We start from the raw sequence: 26,925 nt of genomic DNA on the forward strand, positions 1-26,925 counted from the left end.
TTAAACAGAGTCCACTTTTATTAGGTTATTGTTGGTCATTAATGGAGAGGGTTTGCATTTAACCCTATCTGCTACATCATTAGTGCTATCCACAGAGAACATCTTGGCTGTACACAGGGAGGCTAGAATTCTTCTGTATTCCTTCCTGAAATTTTGGTTCAGTAGTCCATAAATAACTGCATTAAGGCAGCTGTTGAAATACGCCATATAGTAACTAGCCACGAACAGCCACTCTGGGATCCTGGGTACCATGTTGGCAGGATCTGAAGCCACCGCGAGACCAATAAAGTTTAGAGGAGCCCAGCAAATGGCAAAAAGCACAAACACCACAAACATGGTGACAAAGTTCCTGAAATCCTGTGGTTTCAGTCTGGGTCTGTGGTCAGGTTTCACCCTCCGTCTGACCTGAAGAACCAGCATCCATATCCTCAGGTAACAGTAGATGACGATGACCATGGGAACTATGAAATGGAAAACCACCACGGCGATGGTGTACGTGGAGCTGACAGGCTGCGTGAAGGTGCAGGAGTAGATCCGGGGGTCATACTGCAGTGTTCCCACACGCAGGTTGGGCATGATGGCCGCCAGCGTCAACGTCCATATGAGGAGCACACAGCACAGGGAGTTCTTGTTGCTGTACAGCCTGTCGTACTTGAAACTGTGGCAGATGTAGCAGTAACGGTTAATGGCAATGCCAGTGATGTTGAAGATTGAGCCGACGACGCTCAAGCCCATCAGGAACCCACTAATTTGGCAGTGCAGATAGCCCAGGTTCCACCCGTTATTAAATATGGATGTCAGCACCAAGGGGTATGGGTACACAGCCACCACCAGGTCTGCAAACGCCAGGCTCACCACAAATATGTTTCCTAAAAGAGAATGATTTAGAGGATACAGTTTAATACCAGTATTTCATGGATTGCATTCATTTTCTTTCACAGTTAAAGAAAAAAAGGTTGTTTTCATAACATGGATGCCCTGACATCACAGCTACTACAGATTGAGTGACGTGGACGCTGTTTTCATTTGCTGCTCTTGTCAATTCCATGGTTTACAAATTCCCACACCCCCAGAGCAAGGCATAGTCTATCTTCAAAACCGTTGTCTTTCAAAGTGTTTGGTTTCTCTTGTGCTTTAAAAATTCTTGAGTTGATGCGATAGGTGTACTCTTATCCCATCTTTTGTTCTCGTAATGTCTGCATTAACCGAGAAAGTGCGCATCATGTTATTTCTCCAGCTGGCCATAACTTCCTCAAGGTCCAGGCCTTCTACCCCTCTCTAATTCTTCAATGGCTCATACATAGGCCTGTAATTCCTATTTTTGGAGAGCAGTGGATTCTTATTCATCACATAATAATAGCTAAGAGTCAAAGGGTTTCTGTCCTCAGCTATTTGGGTAAGAATACTTACTGGTTTCAGCCCTTACTAGCTATCTAACTGGGGTCAGTGACATTTTCTCACTAAACTCCAGTCTCCTCTTCTTTAAGATAGGACTAATGGTAATATCTTCTCCATAAGGGTCTGATGAGGACTGAATGAGGCAATCTATGTCAAGTGCTGAGCAGTATCTGACCCACAGAAAGTGCTCAATAAATGTTGCTGGGATTCTACAAATTCCTCACCTCACTCCAAAGGAAAAGGTCAAAAGATTTTTAGATATATAGAGAACTTAAGGTGCTAAAATTAAGCCATAAATATTCAGATTAAGTGATAATTCTCTATATTAACATAACTCATTTTAAAGTTAAAATATAAAAGGACTCTAGTCTAATTTTATGAGATGTTTGGCTAGTCTGTCCTTCACGTCAGTGACTCATTTGCCTCTGTTACTGCTCCTTGTACCTTGAATGGCTCCTTTTCTTAACTTCTAAAATGCTACTCATTTCCCCAAATCCACTTGAAATAAAAATTACCCCAAATTTTACTTATTTTCCCAACCATGTGGAAGAACTTCTTCTTTTGAAAGTTCAGAGATCACTTTATTTATACCATTGTTAATTTGGATTAAATTATACTAATTCCATTCAATAAAAACTGATTGATTTTGATTCACTGACCCAGTTTGCTATGTTCACACTGTACTGACTCAAAGTGCAGTCCACAGACCAGTAGCATCACCATCACCGAGGCATGTGTTAGAAATGCAGAATTTCATGTCCCATTCAGATCTCTGAATCAGAATCTACCCTTTAAAAAGATCCCAGGGAGGAGAGACAAGATGGCAATGGAGTAGGCAGACGTACCAACTTCCACCTCCCAGAACCAAAGTGGATTACAACTTAATTTTAAGAACCATAATCTGGAAAATCCAACTTTGGAATAAACTAAGAGGACTCTTCAACCAAGGAACACTGAAGAAGGCACACTGAGACTGACAGGAAAAGCAGAAATGTGGAGAGGGCTGCCCAGACCCCCCCCACCCCCCGGAGAGAACGGCAGCCAGGAGAGACTCGCGTGGTGGGAAGTGAGTTTAGCAGAGAGGGGAGGGTCCTGAGCCCCAGGAACAAAGCCCCAGCCTGCAGCCCCAGAGCCTAGAAGAAGCATATGGACAGTATTTAGCTGGAAACAAGTTAGGATACTGTTTGTGAGAAAGAGACTGGTTTCTCAGACCCAGGATTCTTCTTAAAGGGACCGCGCAGAAAACCTCTCTCATAACCACTCACCCAGGGCTCCAGGGGATGGGGAGAGAGGAGAGGACTGAAGCAGCAGGAAGATAGTGTAATCTAGGAGGCACAGGCAGAAACACTTTGAGGGACAGCCACCCTAACCCCTGGGCTGAGTCACTTCCCAAATCTGAAGTGAATATTTCCCCTGGAAACAGCAATGCCAGCAAAGGGAAGCAGGATACCAGCCAAACAAGCTCTCCTACGGTACTTAGAGCAGAGTTGCTTAGAAAGAGGGAGCTTCCGGGACTACAGTACTGAATATTAGGGCCTGAGCTGCAGCGCCCCCACACACACAGCTTAGGGCTTGTCGGAGGGCGGGCAGTGGCGGGACTTGGAAGCACGGTTCTGTCGGCAAGGGCTGAAGCCGGCTGGCCACAACTGAGGCCCATGTGTGAGCTCGGTATTGCCCAGCTGGGAAAGAGGGGACGTGCAAAAGTGGTCAAGCACAGCTGTGGGCCACCTGCAATCCAGCCTGTGGGGGAGGGAAAGGAGCACTGGAAGGGGTGAAGACCCGCCCTTGAACAAGGGTGCAGTAGCGCAGCCTTGCCCCACCTGCAGAACCGAGACTTGTGGCATGATGCAGAAGTTGGCTCCTCCTGCGGGAGCGAAGCGAAGGCCCAGAATGGGTGGAGTCCTGCAAAGGAGTGTTGGCATGCAGTCCCACCCGCCCATGGAGCCAAGGCTTGCAGCCGTCCCACAAGTAGGCTCCTCCTGCAGGGACGTGGCAAAAGCCTGGAATCAGGCAGAGATCTGCAACTGAGCAAAGGTGCTCACCCCTGCCCTCAAGGCCAAGCACAAACCCACCCGCGGGGGCAGGGCGAAAGCTGAGGCCACCGAGGCTTGTTCACCTGAGCATGTGATCACAGCTGCTCCCATGAAGGAGAGGTGGAAACAACAGCAACAACCCCAGTGGACTGGCACTGGCAACGCACATACCTGAATGCCCTAGGCAGCAGCAACAGAGGAGGTAGCGGGCCTGCAGATAGATTACACCTAGGGAACACAAAGGTCACACCCAGGGAACACAGAGGCCACACCCAGTGGACTTCAGTGGCCAAAACCTTCTTTTACACAGACAAATGAGAAGGCAGAGAAATGCAACACAAATGAATCAAGAGATATCCCCAGAAAAGGACCTGAATGATTCAGATACAACCAAATTACCAGATGCAGAGTTTAAAATAACGATTGTTAGGATGCTCAAAGATATTAGAATAACAATAGATGGTCATTACGAACACCTAAATAAAGAGATAGCAAATATAAAAAAGGACATTGAAATAATAAAAATGAATCAGTCAGAAATGACAAATACAATATTAGAAATCAAGAACACAATGGAAGGAGTTAAAAGCAGGATGGATGAAGCTGAGAATCGAATCAGTGAGTTAGAGGACAAGATAAATGAAGGCACAGAAGCAGAGCAGAAAAAAGAAAAGAGATTCAAAAAGTCTGAGGAAACTCTAAGAGAGCTCAGTGACACCATGAAGAGAAATACCATCTGCATCATAGGGATTCCTGAAAAAGAGAAAGAACAAGGGATAGAGACTTTGTTCAAACATAACATAGCTGAAAAGTTCCCTAAATTAAGGCAGAAAAGCATCTCACAAGTTCAGGAAGCACAAAGAACTTCATTAAAGAGAAACTCAAAGAAATCTACACCAAGACACCATAATTAAAATACCAAAGCTAAGTGATAAAGAGAAAATATTAAAAACTGCTAGAGAAAAAAAGGTTATCATCTACAAAGGAGCCCCCATAAGGATGACTTCTGACTTCTCAATAGAAACACTTGAGGCCAGAAGGGAATGACAAAAAATATTTAAAGTAATGCAGAACAAGAACCTACAACCAAGACTACTTTATCCAGCAAGGCTATCACTTAAAATTGAAGGAGAAATTAAAAGCTTCCCAGACAAAAAAAAACTCAAGGAATTTATTACAAACAAACCAATGCTGCAAGAAATGCTGAGGGGCCTGTTGTAAACAAATCAAAGAGGAAAAAAGAATATAGCAAAAGAGGAATACAGTTTTAAAGAATAAAATGGCAATAAACAAGGACATATCAATAATAACCTTAAATGTAAATGGATTAAATGATCCGATCAAAAGACATAGGGTAGCTACGTGGATGAAAACAGGACCCATACATATGCTGTCTACAAGAGACACACCTTAAAACAAAGGATGCACATAGACTGAAGATAAAAGGATGGGAAAAAAATTTCACACAAATGGAAATGAAAAAAAAAGCTGGGGTAGCAATACTTATATCAGACAAAATGGACTTTAAAACAAAGAACATAGTAGGAGATAAAGAAGGCCACTGCATAATGATAAAGGGAGCAATCCAACAGGAAGATATAACTGTTAAAAATATCTACGCACCTAATATAGGAGCTCCTAAATATATAAAGCAGACTTTGATGGATTTAAAAGGTGAGATCAACAGCAATACTATAAAAGAAGGGGATTTCAATACCCCACTAACATCACTAGATAGATTTTCAAGTAAGAAAATTAACAAAGAAACAGCAGACTTAAAGGACACACTAGATCAACTCGATTTAACAGATATCTTCAGAACCTTTCACCCTAAAGCAGTAGAATAAACAGTCTTTTCAAGTGCTCATGGTACATTCTCTAGGATAGACCACATGGTAGGGCACAAAAGTGGTCTCAACAAAATTAAGAAGATTGAAATCATATCAAGCACTTTCTCTGATCACAATGACATGAAACTAGAAATCAACCACAACCGAAAAACTAAAAAATACTCAAACACTTGGAAACTAATTAGCATGTTATGTTATTCAATATTAAATAACAAATGAGTTAACAATGAGATAAAAAAAGAAATGAAAATATTCCTAGAAATGAATGATAATGAGCATAAATCAACTTAAAATTTATGGGACACACCAAAAGCAGTCCTGAGAGCAAAGTTCATAGAACTACAGGCATACCTTAAGAAGCTAGAAAAAGCTCAAATAAACAACTTGACCCTGCATCTAAAAGAACTAAAAAAAGAACAGCAAGTAAAACCCAGAGGTAGTAGAAGAAAGGAAATAATAAAAATCAGAGCAGAAATAAATCACATAGAAGCTAAAGAAACAATACAGAGGATTAATGAAACCAGGAACGGGTTCTTTGAAAAGGTAAACAAGATTGGTGAACCTTTAACCCAGGGGTCCCCAAACATTTTACACAGGGGGCCAGTTCACAGTCCCTCAGACCGTTGGAGGGCTGGACTATAAAAAAAATTATGAACAAATCCCTATGCACACTGCACATATCTTATTTTAAAGTAAAAAAACAAAACGGGAACAAATATAATATTTAAAATAAAAAACAAGTAAATTTAAATCAAGAAACTGACCAGTATTTCAATGGGAACTATGGGCCTGCTTTTGGCTAATGAGATGGTCAATGTGCTCCTTTCATTGACCACCAATGAAAGAGGTGCCCCTTCCGGAAGTGCAGTGGGGGCCAGATAAATGGCCTCAGGGGGCCGCATGTGGCCCATGGGCCGTAGTTTGGGGACCCCTGCTTTAACCAGACTCACCAAGAAAAAAAGAGAGAGGACTCAAATAAATAAAATTAGAAATGACAGTGGAGAAAAAACAACTGACACAACAGAAATACAAAATATTGTAAGAAAATACTATGAAAACTGTATGCCAAAAAACTAGACAACCTAGATAAAATGGACAAATTCCTTGAAACATAAAATCTTCTAAAAATTAATCTGGAAGTATCAAAAAACCTAAACAGACCTATTATAACAAATGAGATTGAAACAGATATCAAAACACTCCCAAAAAAGAAAAGTCCTGGGCCTGATGGCTTCACAAGTGAATTCTATCAAATATTCAAGAAGAACTGGCTGCTGCCCCTTTGTGCCCCCCAGCAGCCCACGCCGGCGTCCCCAGCTCTGCTGGCCCCGGAGCTCCCGGAAATCTCTCGGTGCTGCCACCACCGCTGCAGGCCCTCGCTAGGGGAAGCCGAGGGCTGCTCAGGACCTCGGCCCACTCCTCCAAACCCCGTGAGGCCGCCGTATTGTGTATGGGGGGGTGCTAGACTGAGGGAGGAGCCTGGTCCCCGGGACAGAGCGAGGCCGGGCAGGGCAGGGGAAGGGCCTGCGCTCCTGGGGGAGGGGCAGGGACGGTGTCGGAGGTCCAAAGACCTCAGCAGGAAGGGGGAAGCGATAGCGTGCAACAGAGAAAGGGGTGCAGGGCCTCGGCTGGGTATTGCGGGGGCGATGGGAGAAGAAATCAAGATGCTAGCTGTACACAGAAGGGAAGGCGAGGGGGCTTGGGTGGAAGGGGTAGTTTGGGACAGGGCCCCCAGAGGCCCTCAGTGCATGTGGCTGGGAGGGAGAGAGGAAAAATGGGAGATGGCAGTGGCCTATGTGTTAGGGACTGTGGTGTTGGTGGGGGACCCTGCGGGGTATTTAGAAACATATCAAACACTTTCTCTGATCACAATGGCATGAAACTAAAAATTAATCACAACAGAAAAGCTCAAAAATTCTCAAACACATGGAAACTAAATAGCAGGTTGTTAAATAACGAATGGATTAAGAATGAGATCAGAGAAGAAATAAAAAAATTCCTAGAAATGAATGATAACAAGCATACAACAACTCAAAATTTATGAGACACAACAAAAGCAGTACTGAGAGGGAAGTTCATAGCACTACAGGCACACTTTAAGAAGCTAGAAAAAGCTCAAATAAACAACTTAACCCTGCATCTAAAAGAACTAGAAAAAGAACAACAAGTAAAGCCTAAATGTAGTAGAAGGAAGGAAATAATAAAGATCGGAGCAGAAATAAATGACATAGAGACTAAAGAACAATACAAAGGATCAATGAAACTAGGAGCTGGTTTTTTGAAAAGGTAAACAAGATTGATGAACCTTTAACTAGACTCACCAAGAAAAAGAGAGAGAGGACTCAAATAAATAAAATTAGAAATGAGAGGGGAGAAATAACAACTGACACAACAGACATACAAAGTATTGTAAGAAAATACTATGAAGAACTGTATGCCAAAAAACTAGACAACCTGGATGAAATGGACAAATTCCTTGAAACATACAATCTTCCAAAAATCAGTCTGGAAGAATCACAAAACCTAAACAGACCAATTACACCAAATGAGATCAAAACAGTTATCAAAAAACTCCCAACAAAGAAAAGTCCTGGGCCTGATGGCTTCACAAGTGAATTCTACCAAATATTCAAAGAAGAACTAACTCCTATCCTTCTCAAGCTATTTCAAAAAATTCAAGAGGAAGGAAGACTTTCAAGCTCCTTTTATGAGGCGAGCATAGTTCTGATTCCAAAACCAGGCAAAGACAACACAAAGAAAGAAAATTATAGGCCAATATCCCTGATAAATTTAGATGCTAAAATCCTCAACAAAATATTAGCAAACCGGATCCAACAATATATGAAAAAAATCATACACCATGATCAAGTGGGATTTATTCTGGGGAGGCAAGGCTGGTACAATATTTGCAAATCTATCAATGTTATTCATCACATAAACAAAAGGAAAGAGAAAAACCACATGATAATTTCAATAGATGCAGAAAAAGCATTTGATAAAATCAAGCACCCATTCATGATCAAAACTCTCAGCAAAGTGGGAATACAGGGAACATACCTCAACATGATAAAAGCCATCTATGACAAACCCACAGCCAACATCATACTCAATGGGCAAAAATTAAAAGCAATCCCCTTAAGATCAGGAACAAGGCAGGGGTGCCCTCTTTCACCATTCTTATTCAACATAGTCCTGGAAGTCCTAGCCACAGCAATCAGACAAGAAGAAGAAATAAAAGGCATTCAAGTTGGAAAAGAAGAAGTAAAACTATCATTATTTGCAGATGATATGATATTGTATATAGAAAATCCTAAAGTCTCAGTCAAAAAACTACTGGACCTGATAAATGAATTCAGCAAGGTGCAGGATATAAAATTAATACTCAAAAATCAGAGGCATTTTTATACACCAACAATGAACAATCAGAAAGAAAAATTAAGGAAACAATCCCCTTCACTATTACAACCAAAAAAATAAAGTACCTAGGAGTACATTTAACTAAAGAGACTAACGACTTGTACTCGGAAAATTATAAAACATTGATAAAAGAAATCAAGGAAGATACAAACAAGTGGAAGCATATACCATGCACATGGTTAGGAAGAATAAACATCATTAAAATGTCTATATTACCCAAAGTAATTTATAAATTCAATGTGATGCCGATTAAAATACCAATTAAAATACCAGTGACATACTTTAAAGATATAGATCTCATATTCCAAAAATTTATATGGAACCAAAAGAAAACACGAATAGCCTCAGCAATCTTGAAAAGGAAGAATAAAGTGGGAGGTATCACACTTCCTAATATCAAGCTATACTACAAAGGCATTGCACTCAAAACAGCCTGGTACTGGCATAAGAACAGGCATATAGATCAATGGAACAGAACAGAGAACTCAGAAATAAACCCACACCTTTGTGGACAACTGATATTTGACAAAGGAGGTAAGGAAATACAATGGAGTAAAGACAGCCTCTTCAACAAATGGTGTTGGGAAAATTGGACAGCTACCTGCAAAAAATGAAACTAGACCACCAACTTACACCATTCACAAAAATAACCTCAAAATGGATAAAAGACTTAAATGTAAACCGTAAGACCATAAGCATTTTAGGAGAAAACATAGGCATAAGCTCTCTGACATGTCTCGCAGCAATATATTTGCCGTTTTATCTCCACGGGCAAGTGAAATAAAAGATAGGATAAACAAATGGGACTATATCAAACTAAAAGGCTTTTGCACAGCTAAAGACAATAAGAACAGAATAAAAAGACAAACTACACAGTGGGAGAACATATTCGACAATACGTCTGATAAGGGGTTAATAACCAAAATTTATTAAGAACTTGTAAAACTCAGTAACAGGAAGACAAACAATCCAATCAAAAATGGGTGAAAGAAATGAATAGACACTTCTCCAAAGAGGACATACAGATGGCCAATAGGCATATGAAAAAATGCTCAACATCACTAATCATTAAAGAAATGCAAATTAAAACCACAATGAGATATCACCTCACACCAGTCAGAATGGTGCTCATCAACAAAACAACACAGAATAAGTGCTGGCGAGGATGTGGAGAAAAGGGAACCCTCCTGCACTGCTGGTGGGAATGCAGACTGGTGCAGCCTCTGTGGAAAACAGTATGGAGATTCCTCAAAAAATTAAAAATCGAACTGCCTTTTGACCGAACTATCCCACTTTTAGCAATATACCCCAAGAACACCATAGCACTGTTTCAAAAGAAGAAATGCATCCCCGTGTTTATGGCAGCATTGTTCACAATAGCAAAGATCTAAAAACAGCCCAAGTGTTCATCAGAGGACGAGTGGATTAAAAAGCTTTGGTACATATATACTATGGAATACTACTCAGCCATAAGAAATGATGACATTGGATCATTTACAACAACATGGATGGACCTTGATAACATTATACTGAGCGAAATAAGTAAATCAGAAAAAACTAAGAACTATATGATTCCATACATAGGTAGGACATAAAAATGAGACTCAGAGACACGGACAAGAATGTGGGGGTTACAGGGTGGGGGGGGGAGGAGAGGGAGAGGTTGGGGAGGGGAGGGACACAAAGAAAACCAGTGAGAAGGTGACGGAAGGCAATTGGACTTTGGGTGATGGGAATGCAGCATAATCAAATGTCAAAATAACCTGGAGATGTTTTCTCTGAACATATGTACCCTGATTTATCAATGTCACCCCATTAAAATTAATAAAAAATATATATTAAAAAAACTTATTAAGTGCATATGACATGTGCTAGGAAAACAGGAATAAACAGACTAGGATCCTAGGATTCTTGATCTTTGAAAAACAGACAAGATTAGTACAGAGAGAAAGAAGTACAGCAAGAATATGCACAGAGAGAGGAGAGGCATCAAGCAGAAGCTGAGCTACACGGGTGGGGAGAAACATGGTGGGCAGAAGGCCCACGTGTCTTGCTTTTTATTATATTCATTTGCAAACTTGGCTTTTCTATGTTTCTATACTGTAGTCCCCTGAGATGGTCTTCTTATTTGTATCCTGAATACTACCCAGTTGAGACTTTTGCTCAAATGATTGATAAAATAAATTAAACTGTTATTGCCCAATATCTGAAATAAAATAGCTTTTATACTTGAAGTTCCTATATTATTATTTTTATTTTTCTCTCTAAAAAATGTTACAAATAAGTAAAATAAAATAGCAGTCTTGACCCAAAAAAGCAAGTTTTTGCCATTTAATTAGGTGTTTTGGATAAATTGTCATGAAAATGACTTCTTTGAAAAGTGGTTATACTAAGCCAAATTAAAGTAATAAAAGCAAATTTATTTCCCCCGACAGATCAACTTAAATTACAAATGTATACTTATATTCCAAAGTGAGCACATTTTGTTAAATTTTAATCCAACATATTTGATTTTTTAAAAATAAGTATAATATGTGAAATTCAGCTACAAATTAAATCATCATCAAAACAGTATATTTTTACCCAGAATGTCATGATGACAAGCTGTCCTAATACAGATTTACTTTAAAAAGAACTTACAAACAAAATCACAAATGATATCATAGATTTCTTTCATGACTTTAATCCTCTGTTCCATTTATTTAGTAGTAATTGTGCTTCTTTTCTGTTCAAGTAATTATATTAATTAAATCATTAATTTAATTTTTTTTGAACTAATTTTATATTAGAAGTGTCTGGAGAAAAAAATAAGCCACAGACTCTCTGCAGATGTGCCTATCAGGTGGTTCACTCGGAAGCTTTATCACATTTGCTATATTTGTGTGGAGTGTGTGTGTGTGTTGTGTTGTGTTGTGTTGTGTTGTGTTGTGTTGTATTGTGTGAGGAGGTTATTTTGTTTGTCTTTTTCCCTCTTCTATTCCCCCTGTCATCTAACATGTGTTAGTATTTAACTTCACATCTCAGTATTTCAATTACAAGATATCAAATGGGGAATGTGATCCAACTAGAATAATGAATATCACGCAATGATGAACAAAAAGACTGTTATCTTTTGGGGAGAGGGTTTGTATGTATTCAGTTTTACAGGGATGGTTGCATTATGTTAGGTAGAAGCATAATTATGGTGTTTCCTTTATCTGGAAGTTAAGTATGGTTAATAGAGATATATAGGTGGATGCCACCTTGCCAAGGGGTGCGCTGTAGTGGGTTTGTATTGTGTCAATTTAACTAAGCTGAAACTACATTTCCCAGAATTTTCTTCCTGGCGTAGTTATGGGTTAACATGGTCCACAAAGAAATGTCTGGAAGGTGGGAGTGAAGCAGAAGCCACATTTTTTCTTAACACTCATCGGTTCAATCAGGACAGTAGGTACTGTAGCAGCTCCCTCACTAACTAGGGAAATCTTAGCTTGGAGAGAGAGAGAGAGTACAAGAATTCCTATCTTGGGCCAGATTCTCATTTTTTTACCTGTTATTTTTCTTCTTTAAAAAACAAAATCCCATGTCCTGCAAGTCTCATGCTGATTTCCATTTGAGTAAATAGTTTTTGCATCACTTTGCTGCTATGTGAATTACAGAAAAATCTATCTTCTAATATAACACTGTGCAAAGTTGAAGTCTTCAAGATTTTTATTAACAGTTTTTACCTGTTTTTAATTAGGTAATAATCAAATCTGTGCAATGATTTAACCCAAGGAGAACTAATTTCCTTCTGTGTGCTTTTCAAAATTCTGGCTCTGGGAGCCTGTTACTATGGCAAGCTTGCCTCTTGTCTGCCTCTGGGGGTTCTCCCTGCCTCATAGGTCTTAGAGCAGCTGCTGCTGGTGCCCGCCCCAGGTCCCCTTTGCCAGGTTAGTGCACTTATCCCTGAAATTTGAATGTGTGTTGAGTAATTCTATTTGACTGAGATGCATCCTTGTCCAGAGGACTGCCCTCAGTTGAACAGACAAGGATGACCACCGACATGAAGTACGAAAGGCCAGCCCTCTTGCCTCACGTGCTGGCAACTCTGTGGTTGGATTTAGGCCCAGAAGCCTCCGCCTCATGGTCGGGCCAAACTTAAGCTTCACCTGAGATCCCATTTTTGTTTGACTCTCTCCTCTGCCCGAGCCCATTCCCCTCACTTCCTTCAAGTTCTTCTTGAGAGCTTTCCCTCAATAAAACATGAGTGCCGAACCTCCAACCTTGCTCTCACGTTGGGCTTCTAGGCCACCTAGGATAGACCTTCAGCTCTGTGATGAGGTTGGGTAGTTTTCTAAAGAGGTCACCAGCTTCCTGGTCTAAAAAGTGGAAGAACTTACAATGCTATCTTATAGAAACAACCAACCAAATAAACCTTATGGTCAGACGTTACAGACTCTACATGCTCCTTGATATTTCTCTTCGATCTTTCATCCTCGCTATGCGCAGTACATATGCTTCCAGCATCAAACCAACATGACCCCACACATGAGCACAGAAGTCTGCCTCCGTCTAAGTGACTGAACTATCTGAGGACTCCCCATCCCTGCCGTCTGGCAGCTGGTTCTGTGGAGAGTTTGCCTCCTTTTATCTATAAAACACCACCTTTCTATAAAACTTATTTGGTATAAGACACATACCCCCTACACATACCCCAAAATGAGAATATCTGAAAGTATTCCAAACTCCAATGGAGAAAAAAGTTAATGGTAAGCTAATACAATAATGAAGTAAGTAACAAAAGGTACAAATAAAATGAAAACTTTTTTTAATGGCAAACACATTCTTAAATTATAAGTACTGTACAAATTTAAACCGTATCTTAAAATAAAAATGAATTGACTGGAATAGTGTTTGTCTTGCCACAGAACTGTGGCCCACGCTCCGTGATTAACCTAGACCTGGCACGCAGGAGACACCCAACAGGTGTTTAAATAAGGAAAAGAGGAGTAATGCCTGAGGGAGAAATGCACATTGTCTCTTTTCAAGATCACAAAAGGAAAGAGTTTTGTGTTTCTAAACATGTTAACAAAATTATAAAAAACTAAGCATTAATTATTGATTATAAAATTTTCTTGTCCATCATTTAATAACCGCATGAGAAAATTATTTAAATTTTCAGTTAGCAGGCTGGCTCTCGGGCCATATCCAATAGGTATTTCTCAGGCTGTATTATCTCTTCAAAAGATAGGGGCTGGTGCATTATCCTCAAACAGCTATGCTTTGTCCCTGTTAGTGACTAATTTCTTTGACGTCCTCTCATGACTTCTGCCTCATGTGTGCTGTAGCTTTCACACTTCCTATTTATGACCCATTTTTCTTCCATCCTGAAGTAACATCTTTTACAAATTCTCATCACTATGTACTTGGAGCTCCAGCCACCGTCCTACACCATCCAACTTTCAAATTTCTTTTGAAAAGTTTCCTGCTGTATAAACATGTTTCCAGTCATCTTTTTGTACTCTACATTTTTTATTTGAAAACTGAAGAACAAACATTTTATAAGTGCCATGATAGAAAGTAATCTCTTTGAAAACATGCCATGTTGTATACAATTTTAACACAGTGTCTTGCATTTTGACAAACAAGAATTTTCTGACCATTCATAGTGTCTTATGCTGCAGGTATGCACTAAATATGGATCCAAATGAATGATCAACCCAATAAACACCCAAAGTGCTCAATAATAGCAAAGCAGGTAGACACTCTTTTAAGCCATAAGCTTAAAAATTACCCTCCATTGGCTGAATAATATTTAGCACTGAGTAGATTCCTTTTTTTTTTTTTTTTTTGTATTTTTCTGTAGTTGGAAATGGGGAGGCAGTCAGACAGACTCCCACATGCACCCGACTGGGATCCACCCAGCACGCCCACCAGGGGGCGTTGCTCTGCTGCAACCAGAGCCATTCTAGCACCTGAGGCAGAGGCCACAGAGCCATCCTCAGCACGCAGGCCAACTTTGCTCCAATGAAGCCTTGGCTGTGGGAGGGGAAGAGAGAGACAGAGAGGAAGGAGAGGGGGAGGGGTGGAGAAGCAGATGGGCGCTTCTCCTGTGTGCCCTGGCCGGGAATCGAACCCGGGACTCCTGCACGCCAGGCTGACGTTCTACCATGAGCCAACCGGCCAGGACCCTTTCCTTATTTTTTTTGAAGACAAATTCCTTCAATGTGATTGCCCAGAGTATATAGCTCTGAAGAAAAAATAATCTTAGAACATCTCAACCAGAAAATCCAGAAGTTAATTTCTCATTTGCAACCTTATTAAATTTCACTAAAATTTCTTAAGCTACCCACATCAAGTCCTCAGGTTTCAGGTAGACTTGGTGAACCAACCTTTTGGAAAGGTGAAAATGTTAGGGTGCTGATTAGACAACCACCAGGTCGAAGGGGAATGGATGACCCTGGTGAGCCCATGCGGAGTTCTGAGCACACAACAGTGCTTCTTATAAAACAACCTACTAATTGCCTCTTTGGTGGCCCAGAAAATCCTGAGAGTGTGTGGATGTCTTTTATAGAAGATAAGACATTTCTGTCAGCTGGGCAACTTAAAAATACTTAGGAAAAACAAGGAGAAATTCAAGGCACCTTGTAAAAATCTTACTGTTCATCTCAAATATTGGCCTTATTATTTATAAAAGGTGCTAATAAAGGATGAGCAGAAGAAGCCCCAGAGACTCTATGAAGATTTAAAATGACTTCTAGAAAGATATTTTTCAAAGCAGGTATTTAAAAAAAATAAAAAGTTAAAAAACAGAACCATCAAGGGTTAGTGAGAACTAAAAGTACAAGGTTTCATTTAGAACTATTTTATCTTCGGTTCACTTTCAAAATTACCAAGAGAAAAAGGACTCTGAGAGCTGGAGAAGATAAGCTCTGTCTTATCCATGTTTGACTTCATTCTGAAAGTTGCTACTTTCTCAGGAAGTGACCAGCTAGCAGAGCCGAAAATCAGATCCTAGGTCCATCGTGTATTCAGGAGTCTAGAACCATTGCCCCAAGGTTTCCAGGGGATTCTGGCAGTTATTTTGACAAATTTGTAAGCATTTAGGGTTCCATAATAGTGTACTACCATGGGCCAGGAAAAGAAAATGGCACAAAACTTTAAACAATGGCTGAGCATGCAAGGGGGAAAAAAATCAATAAAATACAGTACCTTAAATAGTCTTGAAGCAATCATTTCAAATATCATGATGAAATACAGGAGGAAATACAGTGTTAGCGTGATGGAGATTACATTAAGTCTGGACTTCTTTAGCTCGAAACCATTTTCCAAGTCTAGACAGACAAGTTAGATCATGATTTTTTGAATGGTGAAATCCCTGTCTGAGACAATTATTGTAGCTTTCAGAGTTGGTTTGTTTTTATCGTTTTTTTTTAAATTTACTTTTCAATCATAGTTGACATTCAGTATTAGTTTCAGGTATCCAATATAGTGATTAGACAGTTGTATACTTTACAAAGTGATCACCCCTATAGGTCTAGTACCCATCTGACACCCGACATAATTATTACAGTGTTATTGACTATAGTGCCTATGCAGTACTTTCTTCGATTACAGTTGACAGTCAATATTGTTTTATATTAGTTTCAGGTGTACAGTATAGTGGTTAGACACTGGATAAAAAAGATGTGGTACATATATACAATGGAACATTACTTGGCCATAAAAAAAGAAGGAAATCTTATCATTTGCGAAAATGTGGGTGGTCCTAGAAGTTATAATACTAAATAAATCAGCGAAAGACAAAGGCCATATGATTTCACTTATACGTGGAACCTAAAAATAAATAAATAAACAAACAAACCAAACAGAAACAGGCTCACTGATCTAGAGAACAAAGTGAGGATTACCAGGTAGCGGACGGGTTAGAGGCCTCGGTGAGAAAGGAAAAGGGATGAAGAAGTACAAATTAGTAGTTACAAAATAGTCACCAGGATGCAAATCACAGCACGGGGAATATAGTCAATAATATTGTAATAACTATGTATGGTGTCAGGTGGGTACTAGAATTATCAGGAGAATAATTTTTGTAAGTTATATAAATGTCTAGCCAGATCTGATTCATTTTAAATTGGAGAACAGTTTAGATATTGAAATAATCAGTCTCTCAGAGGTTAGATATTAAAATAGAGTCTCAGCCCTAACTGCTGTCGGGATAAGTGTTCTTTACAAAAAGAAAAACTGAGACAGAGAATTTGTATAGTATCACAAAAGAAAATTAGATCCTAAACCTTCCATTTCTGACAGATTGCATTTCTTATCATTCATACTGTCCACTTACTTTTAAAAAGTACATTTAAAAATAAGTGAACATTTAAAAAGAAATGAACATTAAAAAAATAAAAACGACCCAAAAAAAGAACTAATTATAGAATGCCTACTAATGTAAACTTAATGCCATTATTCGTATAGTGTTTTATAACTTCAAAGTCATAGGCAGATGGAAGGATAAGTGGGTGAGCAGAATCTGTGTCTATCTCCCTAGTATGCCTGTGAGATAAGTATACCCATTGGACAGATGTGGAGAAACAGAGGCTCAGAGCGATTGCGTAATTGGACCCAAAACATACTACAAATAACAGACTGCAGATGTAAGACTCGGCCTGGATCTTCTGATTTCAATTTCCCTGCCTCTTTGACTGCACCACACGGGGTTGTCTATAGAGATCAGAAATACTGGTCACGTAGCTGTGAATTCTTGGTTTCCATTGTTCTATCTGTCCGAGGAGCTTGTTATAAGGACACATAAAATAAAATCTGAATAAGTGCTTTGAAAACTGTGAATTTCTCTGTGTGTGAAAGTACAAAGCATCAGACACTCTAAACAAAAAAAAGGGAGTTATTTTTCTACTTTATTCACAGAAATGGAAACTAATTATCTGTGTGGTAAGTGGGAAAAATGCAATTCTATCAGTTTTCTACTTTAATTTTCTCAAGTTTGAAAAGTGTTCTAAACACAAATTAGTAAATAAATTTAAAAAATAAATTGTAGGATTAAAAAATAAATTTATTTAGGCCCTGGCCGATTGGCTCAGTGGTAGAGCGTCGGCCTGGTGTGCAGAGGTCCCAGGTTCGATTCCCCGCCAGGGCACACAGGAGAGGCGCCCATCTGCTTCTCCACCCCTCCCCCTCTCCTTCCTCTCTGTCTCTCTCTTCCCATCCCACAACAAGGCTCCATTGGAGCAAAGATGGCCCGGGCGCTGGGGATGGCTCCTTGGCCTCTGCCCCAGGTGCTAGAGTGGCTCTGGTCGTGACAGAGCGATGCCCCGGAGGGGCAGAGCGTCGCCCCCTGGCGGGCGTGCCGGGTGGATCCCGGTCGGGCGCATGCGGGAGTCTGTCTGACTGTCTCTCCCCGTTTCCAGCTTCAGAAAAATACATAAATAAATAAATAAATAAATAAAAATAAATTTATTTAATAATTGGGGTTGCCCTGATATAGCTGCTGTGCTATATTCATATTTTAAGTGGAAGTGTTCACCTGACGATGGCCAGCTGTGTTTGCAAAATTAATTATGCACCAGAACAATAAAAACAGGCTTAAGTTTTATCACAAATGGTTTCGATTTACAATTAAGACACCCGAACAGATTGTTGAGGAATAGTGTTTATTTGTTCCAATTACTTATATCCCAGAAGTGAGACCTCTGTTACAATCCCAGCTATCTTATACCTGATTTTGATGAATATTAAGTACACCACAGAAAAGTATAATTTACGAAGAGAAGAGAAGATGTAAGATAGATTTTTATGAAAAAAATTCTTTAAAAGACAAAATGACTCAAAATTATTGTCCAAAGGCATTTGCCATTGTCTTCCTTTTTCTTTTGGGATTTGGGCCACTGGGTCACATAGGGATATTTTGTTTTGTTTCATGTTTCTAGGTGTAGAGATCACACAGAGCTCTGGCTTTTAAATCACCGGTAAACCATGTGATCATCCTACTTTATGACTTCAGTAATATAGGCATCCAAGATTGACATGGCAGGGAAGATGGTCTGATTACTTTATAAATGCTTGTCACATAGTGAAGTGCTTATCTTCCATCTGCCTCTGAACACCTAAGCAACAGTGACATGCTCACTCATGTGAACTCTGCTGTTCTGTAGATGGGTATTGCTGCAGACTGAATGGCCAGGTTGGCTGCCTGTGTAGGCTGGTCCTCCTGAGTGGTTACATTGTGAAGGGTCTCTACAGACCCGGAAAAGCCTGTCTTTCCCCACGACCCACCCAGAGGCATGAAAGTTAGCCCACCCACGAGGATTGCGCATGCACGAACATTGTTGTTCAACTCATCATAAGCATCCCCAGCTCCCAAACTCATGAGAAGCTGCCTATGTCCCAGAGAAGCAATCCAGAAGGAGGCCACCAAAAGAGGCCTCAATTACGCTGCATAGTGGGTAACTTCATTCTCCTTTATGAAGAGAAAAACTATATGGGACATTTTTAAAACTTGTTAACATTCCTTGGAAAATAAAACAGAGCAACCAGATGTCATTAAGAGATACTTGTCTCTAACAGATATGTTACAAGAGAAGAAGCTAGTTCAGGACACATGAGGTCCGCTTTCATAAGAACACATTTCCCTAGATCTGTAATGCTTATTACCATTATATTCATAGGTCATCCTATCCACAATTCTCCTTATTGCTAGTCACTTGACACCATTAAATCTCCAAATTCATAGCAAGTTTAATAATCGTGCAAAGCAGAGAACACTAGACTTGGAAAGGACTCACAGATCTCTCCAATCCCATCATGTTGCTGATGTGAAAACAGCCCAGAGAGATGATGACTCATCTACAACCACAGAGCCTTTCAGGAAAGCAGCCCTGGAGTCCAGACTGTGGATTTATTCCCTGTACAAGCTCCTTCCACACTTTCCTACAGGGTATGCCCCCACATAGGAGCACTCGACTGACGAGCAGCTGCATATACTGCTTTCTACTTGTTTCCACCACATCTCTGGTGCAAAATTTACCCTCCAGCACCATGTCTTGTCCCTGCGCTGTCTCCTGATATTTCTGAGTTAATAATTGAAGCTTCCATCAGTCTCTTCCACATCATACTTTCTCGTTTTTGCAGGATCCCAAGGGGCTCAGAAATCAGAACTCAAAGTGAGACAGATTGCTAACAGGGGCTCACAAGTCTCAAACGACCCAGCTATTCCAAGTATTATTTCAGCCATATTGTTGGTTTTGTGAGCTAGCATAAGAGCCAAATATCATATGAAATTTTTTGAGAAATCCATAAGTGCACTTCTAGCATATAACATGCTTATTAGTTCATAAAAACATATAAGTCTTTTTTGTTGATGTAAAAAGACAACAGACACAATCAGGAAACAGAGGTAAAAAGTGTGACCTCTATTAAGAGATCGAATATAATTACAGTGGTTAAAAAATATTGGAAGCCAAGGAGCAAGAAACAGACAGTGAGCAAAAGAAAAAGGAAGGCAAGGGAAGAGAAAGAAAGAAGGGGAAAGAGAAAATAGAAGTCAGGGTACAATAAACAGAACGGCCAAGGGCTCAATCAAGACAGCTATGAACACAGTCAATGGGACGTAAGCTGGCGTATTGATGAATTGATGGTGAATGTGGCCGAGGGAATGGAGAAGGCAGTGCGCCTCCGCCTTCATTGAGCAATGGAGGCAAGAACAGCCAAGTTTAACACAAGCAACGATCTGCGTGTGGATGGTCAGAGAGAAAAAGTTCAAGTTGGTGGCTTTCAGTACCTAGATTTGGCATAAGTTCTAGTTCACATTGTGGATAATAATTCTACTATCTATCAACATCTTTATTTCAAATCATTTCTCAAAAGTGGTGGTCATATAAATATATACATATGTAAAATTACATCCAGCTGTACACTTATTTTTTGTGCAGTTTACTGTGAGTACATTATGCTTCAATTTAAAACTAATATTTTTTCAAGTAGGCATGCCTAAGACAGACAAGCATTTTAAAACTGGCCCTGGTGCATCCAAAGTTTGCACTCGGGTCTCTGAAGCCCAAAGTCCACATTCTCTCCATACTCTAGAGGGCCTCTGAACGGTAATGTGGGAGGCATACACATAATGTTCAGTATAGACCTGAAAAGAACACAGTCATTTTGGGAAACTTTTTTTTAACATTATCGACAGTTTAGCCCACCATACACCAAATTAAAAAATAATAATAAAGCACTTTAAATAGGTAACTTTCTAATATGACACCCCTGTCTTTTTAGACAGAACACACTGTGCATGACTGAATCATTCCTTGATGGCTGAGGGTCATAATTAATAAACACATATTGTACTATATGGTTTTTAGGAGCAGTTAATGAGGAGCAGGGCGTTTTCCTTCTTCTACAGGGGTTTTTGCTTCTGTCCACAAAACGTTGTGCTTGTTCAGTTTTATCAGACCTGCTTTAATGAATCTGTTTCAACCCACACTGTTTGGCACATGTGTTATTTCTTTAAATTGTCAATCTTTCCCCTAACTTACTACTTGTAATCTATGGGAACCCCACACTAGCCTAACAGTTTTGTAGAATCTAAAGCAGAGCAAATCAAGTGTGGATGAAAGCCTGTAATTTTTGCTTATTTCCATCATTGGCTATATTCTAGAGAAGTTAGTTTGCCAGGTAGTTGAATTTTGAATAGGCAAGTTATTATTATACTCCTGCTATACTTTTAGTAAAAGTTTTCAAGTGTGATGTAGATATGAAAAAAGTACATGAATCATTAGTCTGCGGTTCAATTATTTTTAACAAGGGAATACACTCATGTCAGGGGTACCTAGAAAAAAAGGAAACATACCAAGATCTGCTTCATCCTTTTCAAAGTATGCATCAATTTCCGCCTGCCAACTATGTGAAGTGTCCTTTTCGAGAGGCACCTCCTGCATCACTAGGCAGTTTCAACAATTGTGTGAAGCTCAAAGACTAGTTAGATACTTTCTGTATTTGACCAATGGGGAAAGTGAAGCTTGGGTAATTTCATTGACTTCTCAGATCACAAAGTGAATAGCAAGGATATTAATGCTAGGGTTCCAGAATCTTCCCATTATACTATGAAATTTACTCAGAAGATGCAAACATGGTTGTACCAATTCCAGTATCAAATTTTGGACAAGGGCAGAGCAGACGCTTTGCCAGCACCGAAGACTGGGGAACGTGTAGAGCACGTATCTGTTCTAACCAGTGTCCCTGACATACTTCTGCCTGCTAAACATTTTAAGTTCCTTCCCTTGAGAGTCACATGTCAACAGGCTCCCAAGAGGAGGGGAGGAGCATAAATAACCAGCAGTTACACCAGATTCCCAAAAGAAAGTAGTAGTGCAAAGCTTATGATGTCTTCACAGTCTTACTTTCTGATCTCATTTCTTCCATTCTCTTTTCTCCATCTTTTAATCCTTAATAGAATAAATTTAATGGTAATAGAAGGACTGAACAATCGTAAGAACTTTTAAAAAGCATCTCAAAATTCATACAGTATTCAAACCTACTATCTCTGTCACTGTTTCAAATTACCATCCATCCAAGCCTGCAAGGGTTTGAGTTATGACCGTGGTACATCTGAATACAAAAATCCCAATCGTAAAAATAACAAAGTTCAAAAATCTCTCAGGTATAGGAGCACTGGATGCTCCCAGGTAACTCTAAGAATGTCAACTTTTGTAACCTCCTCTACCAAACAATTGCTTAGCAAATAAATAAAATGCTAAGCAGTGGGGAAGAAGCACTTCTCACAAGTTCTTTTCCATAAAACAGAAGAAATAAAATTGTTCCAGGCATGTGAATAGTTTTTTGTTTTTTTTTAATGAAAGTTTCTATAGAATGCAACGTTTGCAAGTGCTGCAACTGTTGGTATCAGTGAAGTAGAATGAGCTCAGGGCAACCTCTGTGAACTAAATCATGCTCCACTAGTCTGTGTCCTCGCTCCTCTTGTGTAAAGTGGGTGACAAAGGCACCTCGCCACAGGGTTTGCCCAACTTCTTTCTTTCCCTTTTTTTTAGGGAACAAAGTAATGTACTGGACAAGTCAAAACTAATGTCCTGTTACTGAACCCTAATCCAAGGAATCAGAACAATCAAAAATGCAGTAAGGAGAGTGCAAAGCAGATGAATACATAATCAGAGCGAGGACTCCCAGAACGCAGAGATACAGGGGGCAGTGGAGACTGGCAGTACATCAGCCTCGGTGACAAGATTTCATTCTGTTTATGGCTGAGTAATATTCTAATGTATATATACCACAATTTCTTTATCCATCAATGAACACTTACGTTGTTTTCATGTCTCTGCTATTATAAATAATGTTGCAATGAACATGGGGATGTATCTTTTCAAGTTAGTGTTTTCATTTCCTTCAGATGTGAAATTCAGAAGTGGAATTGCTGGGTGGAAGGGTAGGTCTATGTTTAGTTTCCCAAGAAACCTCCATACTTTTTTCTGTAGGGGCTGAACCAATATATATTATATTCTTACCAACAGAACACAAGGGTACAGACTTCTCCACATCCTTGCAAACATTTGTTATTTCTTATCTTTTTTATAACAGCCATTCTTAACAGATGTAAGGTGACATTTCATTGGGGGTTTGGCTTGCATTTCCTGATGAATAATAATGTTAAAGATTTTTTTGGCCCTGGCCGGTTGGCTCAGTGGTAGAGCGTCGGCCTGGCATGCAGAAGTCCTGGGTTCGATTCCCGGCCAGGGCACACAGGAGAGGCGCCCATCTGCTTCTCCACCCCTCCCCCTCTCCTTCCTCTCTGTCTCTCTCTTCCCCTCCCGCAGCGAGGCTCCATTGGAGCAAAGATGGCCCGGGCGCTGGGGATGGCTCCTTGGCCTCTGCCCCAGGCGCTGGAGTGGCTCTGGTCGCAACAGAGCAACGCCCCGGAGGGGCAGAGCATCGCCCCCTGGTGGGTGTGCCGGGTGGATCCCGGTCGGGCGCATGCGGGAGTCTGTCTGACTGTCTCTCCCAGTTTCCAGCTTCAGAAAAATACCAAAAAAAAAAAAAAAAAAATAGAGTAAAAAAAGATTTTTTCATGCACCTGTTGGGCATCTGTATGTCTTCTTTGGAAAAATGTCCATTCATATCTTCTGTCCATTGTTCAATTGGATGATGGCTTGGGTTTTGTTTGTTTTGGGGGGGTTGCTACTGAGTTGTATGAGTTATTCATATATTTTGGATATTAGCCCCTCAATAGGTACATAATTTGCAAATACTTCCTCCCACTCAATAAGTTGCCTTTTCATTTTGTTGATGGATTCCTTTGCTGTGCACAAGCCTTGTAATTTGACATAGTCCCATTGGTTTATTCTTGCTTTTGTTCCTTTTGTTTTTGATGTTAAATTCAAAAAAATCATCATCAAGACCTATGTCAACGAGTTTGCCACCTGTGTTTCTTCTGGTAACTTCTTCTTGAAGGCGGAATTCCTCTAGTTAAAGCCAATCATTTAGGAAGTGAGGTTATTCAATGGACTAATTCAAATTCAATTCACGGTATTAGGTGCTTATTAACTGATTCTTAAACTATGCACTGTCTCAAGCAAGAAGGAAATAAATGCCCCCCCCCCCCACGGGAAAGGAGCCAAAGTTAGAGCATTGATCAATTGCCTGGTTAGAACAAAGATGTTGCTTTTGACAAACACGTGAGTGCCAAGCGCCTTTCTCTCCCCATCTACTCCGCCACCAAGTTGGCCTCCAAGTAAAGAGCTAGGCATCTCATCATCATTTAGAGGTCTGACCACCCAGGGCCCACTGGGTGCTCTCAGGATCCCCCCCGGGATAAACCAATTTCAAGTCATTGCCTGGAGGAAAAATAAATTCAACCAAAGCACAAAATTTGGTTTTAGTGGTATATTACAACTATACTCTTTATTACAACCATTTCTATATTTTGTTTATTTTATTGACTTTAGAGAGAGAGATAGGAGCATCAATCTGCTACTGTACGTGCCCGGACCAGGGATAGAACTGGCAACCTCTGTGCTTCTGGGCAATGCTCTAACCCAGGGGTCCCCAAACTACGGCCTGTGGGCTGCAGCGGCCCCCTGAGGCCGTTTATCCACCCCCGCGGCACTTCCGGAAAGGGCACCTCTTTCATTGGTGGTCAGTGAGAGGAGCACATTGACCATCTCATTAGCCAAAAGCAGGCCCATAGTTCCCATTGCAATACTGGTCAGTTTGTTGATTTAAATTTATTTGTTCTTTATTTTAAATATTGTATTTGTTCCCGTTTTGTTTTTTTACTTTAAAATATTTGCAATGTGCATAGGGATTTGTTCATAGTTTTGTTTTGTTTTGTTTTGTTTTGTTTGTATTTTTCTGAAGCTGGAAACGGGGAGAGACAGACAGACTCCCGCATGCGCCCGACCAGGATCCACCCCGGCACACCCACCAGGGGGCGATGCTCTGCCCCTCCGGGGCATCGCTCTGCCATGGCCAGAGCCACTCCAGCGCCTGGGGCAGAGGCCAAGGAGCCATCCCCAGCGCCCGGGGCCATCTTTGCTCCAATGGAGCCTCGCTGCGAGAGGGGAAGAGAGAGACAGAGAGGAGGGAGAGGGGGAGGGGTGGACAAGCAGATGGGCGCTTCTCCTGTGTGCCCTGGCCAGGAATCGAATCCGGGACTTCTGCACGCCAGGCCGACGCTCTACCACTGAGCCAACCGGCCAGGACCTCATAGTTTTTTTTATAGTCCGGCCCTCCAACAGTCTGAGGGCCAGTGAACTGGCCCCCTATGTAAAAAGTTTGAGGACCGCTGCTCTAACCTAACCAACCAATTTCTATTTTTAAAGTGTAAAATAATCATCACTCCCCTAAGCATGTTTAGGAGACATAAGTTCTTTTGAAATTGGAAGCTAAAAAAACTGAAAACTACGCCTGACAATAAAACTAAAATAACTACACTATCATTTTGCCAACTTATTTTTTTCCTATTTTAACAAAGTTGGCAACATTAAATTATATATCAAGTCGAGCAGTTGGTAAAAGTTTGTTGATGGCGCTTGTAGGGGCTTTTGGAGGAACTTTCTGCGACCTGTATCGAGCGTCTCTCAATTTAATAAACCTCACAAATTGCAAATTATTCAGGATGGGGGGTGGTTCTGTAGAATACGGAGAACCCGACTCTGCCCAATCTTTCTACTCTCAGGGACTGAAGGCTTCTTATCGTTTTATGGGGGCGGGACCCTTCCTGAATGGGCAGGCTAAGGGGAAATAAACCCGCGGGCTTCAGTCTCTATTAGGAAAAATGACTCGGAAGTTCCCAGATTTTAAGAAAAAGAATTGAACTTTTCTTAGGAAAAGCCAGTTGACAGCTGAGGGCGCCGCGTTCTGGAAAGGTGGCCAGAAAGGTGAGAGGCTGCCGTCGGGTAAAAGTTGGGGGCTGCCTGTCCAGCTGCCCGGCCCCGGGAGCCCCTACCTGCGTTCCTGAGCTTCTTGTTCCGATACACGGACAGGAGGACCAGGAGGTTGCCCAGGACGTCCACCACGATGGTGAAGATGAGGATGAAGGCCAGCGTGCAGGCTAGCCACGAGGGTCGCGGCTGCGCGTTTGCCCCGCCGCCGCCGCCGCCGCCGGGCACCTGCTGAGAAGCGTTGAGCAGCGCGCTGCCGTTGCCCTTCAAGGTCCCGCGCAGCGCGCCCCACGGCCGCCCGGCCATCGCGCGGCCGGGGCAGGCGACCTCCTCCCCGCCGCCCTGCAAGCCGCCCGAGCGCGGCGCGACCCCTCGCCACCCGGGTGGCTCCTCCCGCGTCTACTCCCCATCCCGAGTGCTCCCTCGCATCGCCCTGCGCGCGCCACCGCCTCCCCGCGGCCGCGCTCCGCACCTGCAGCCTGGTGACACCTGGCGTCCGCCTCCCGGCTTCTTGAACCGCGGGGCCGGCGGCCCGTATCCCGCACCACGGGCCGACAGCGCCCCCGTGCGGGTCGTCCGGGTCAGCCGTGACCCCCAGAGAAGCGTTTGTCACTCGTGGCTTCATCGTGTTTCCTCTCTGGGACCGTTCACCAGACTGCGTGGGCGAGAACCCTTCTTCGGATTGAGGCGCATTCGTTAGCCACCATATGCTCCAATGTCCTCTGAGGACCAGTGAGTATCTGACTCGTCTACCCGGTGGAAAATGAGAGGTGAACGACCAAGGAACGTCCTATGGCCGAAAGCCCAGCTCTCCCTGGGGACAGTCAAGCCTAGGTTTGGCACATATTCATCCTATAGTTTTTT

At 41.3% G+C, this 26,925-nt stretch overlaps 1 protein-coding gene across 1 annotated transcript; it reads right to left on the reverse strand.

Annotated features, from left to right (window-relative positions):
• Positions 1 to 26,417, reverse strand: MTNR1A (melatonin receptor 1A). Its single transcript, XM_066383528.1, has 2 exons — positions 26,127 to 26,417; positions 1 to 869 (listed from the first exon to the last, which is right to left on the reverse strand). The coding sequence occupies exons 1-2, from the start codon at positions 26,365 to 26,367 to the stop codon at positions 1 to 3; spliced, it is 1,110 nt and encodes a 369-aa protein (XP_066239625.1). The 5' UTR covers positions 26,368 to 26,417.
• Positions 26,418 to 26,925: the final 508 nt, after the last annotated feature.

This window comes from Saccopteryx leptura, chromosome 4, assembly GCF_036850995.1.
Source record: "Saccopteryx leptura isolate mSacLep1 chromosome 4, mSacLep1_pri_phased_curated, whole genome shotgun sequence".
Taxonomy (NCBI): domain Eukaryota; kingdom Metazoa; phylum Chordata; class Mammalia; order Chiroptera; family Emballonuridae; genus Saccopteryx; species Saccopteryx leptura.

What these genes read in the sequence shown, in the direction of transcription:
- MTNR1A (XM_066383528.1), bottom strand. Translation starts at nt 26,367, where the DNA reads ATGGCCGGGCGGCCGTGGGGCGCGCTGCGCGGGACCTTGAAGGGCAAC. An exon ending in CAAGAAGCTCAGGAACGCAG is followed by an intron (nt 870 to 26,126) that starts GTAGGGGCTCCC and finishes ATTCTCTTTTAG; the next exon opens with GAAACATATTTGTGGTGAGC.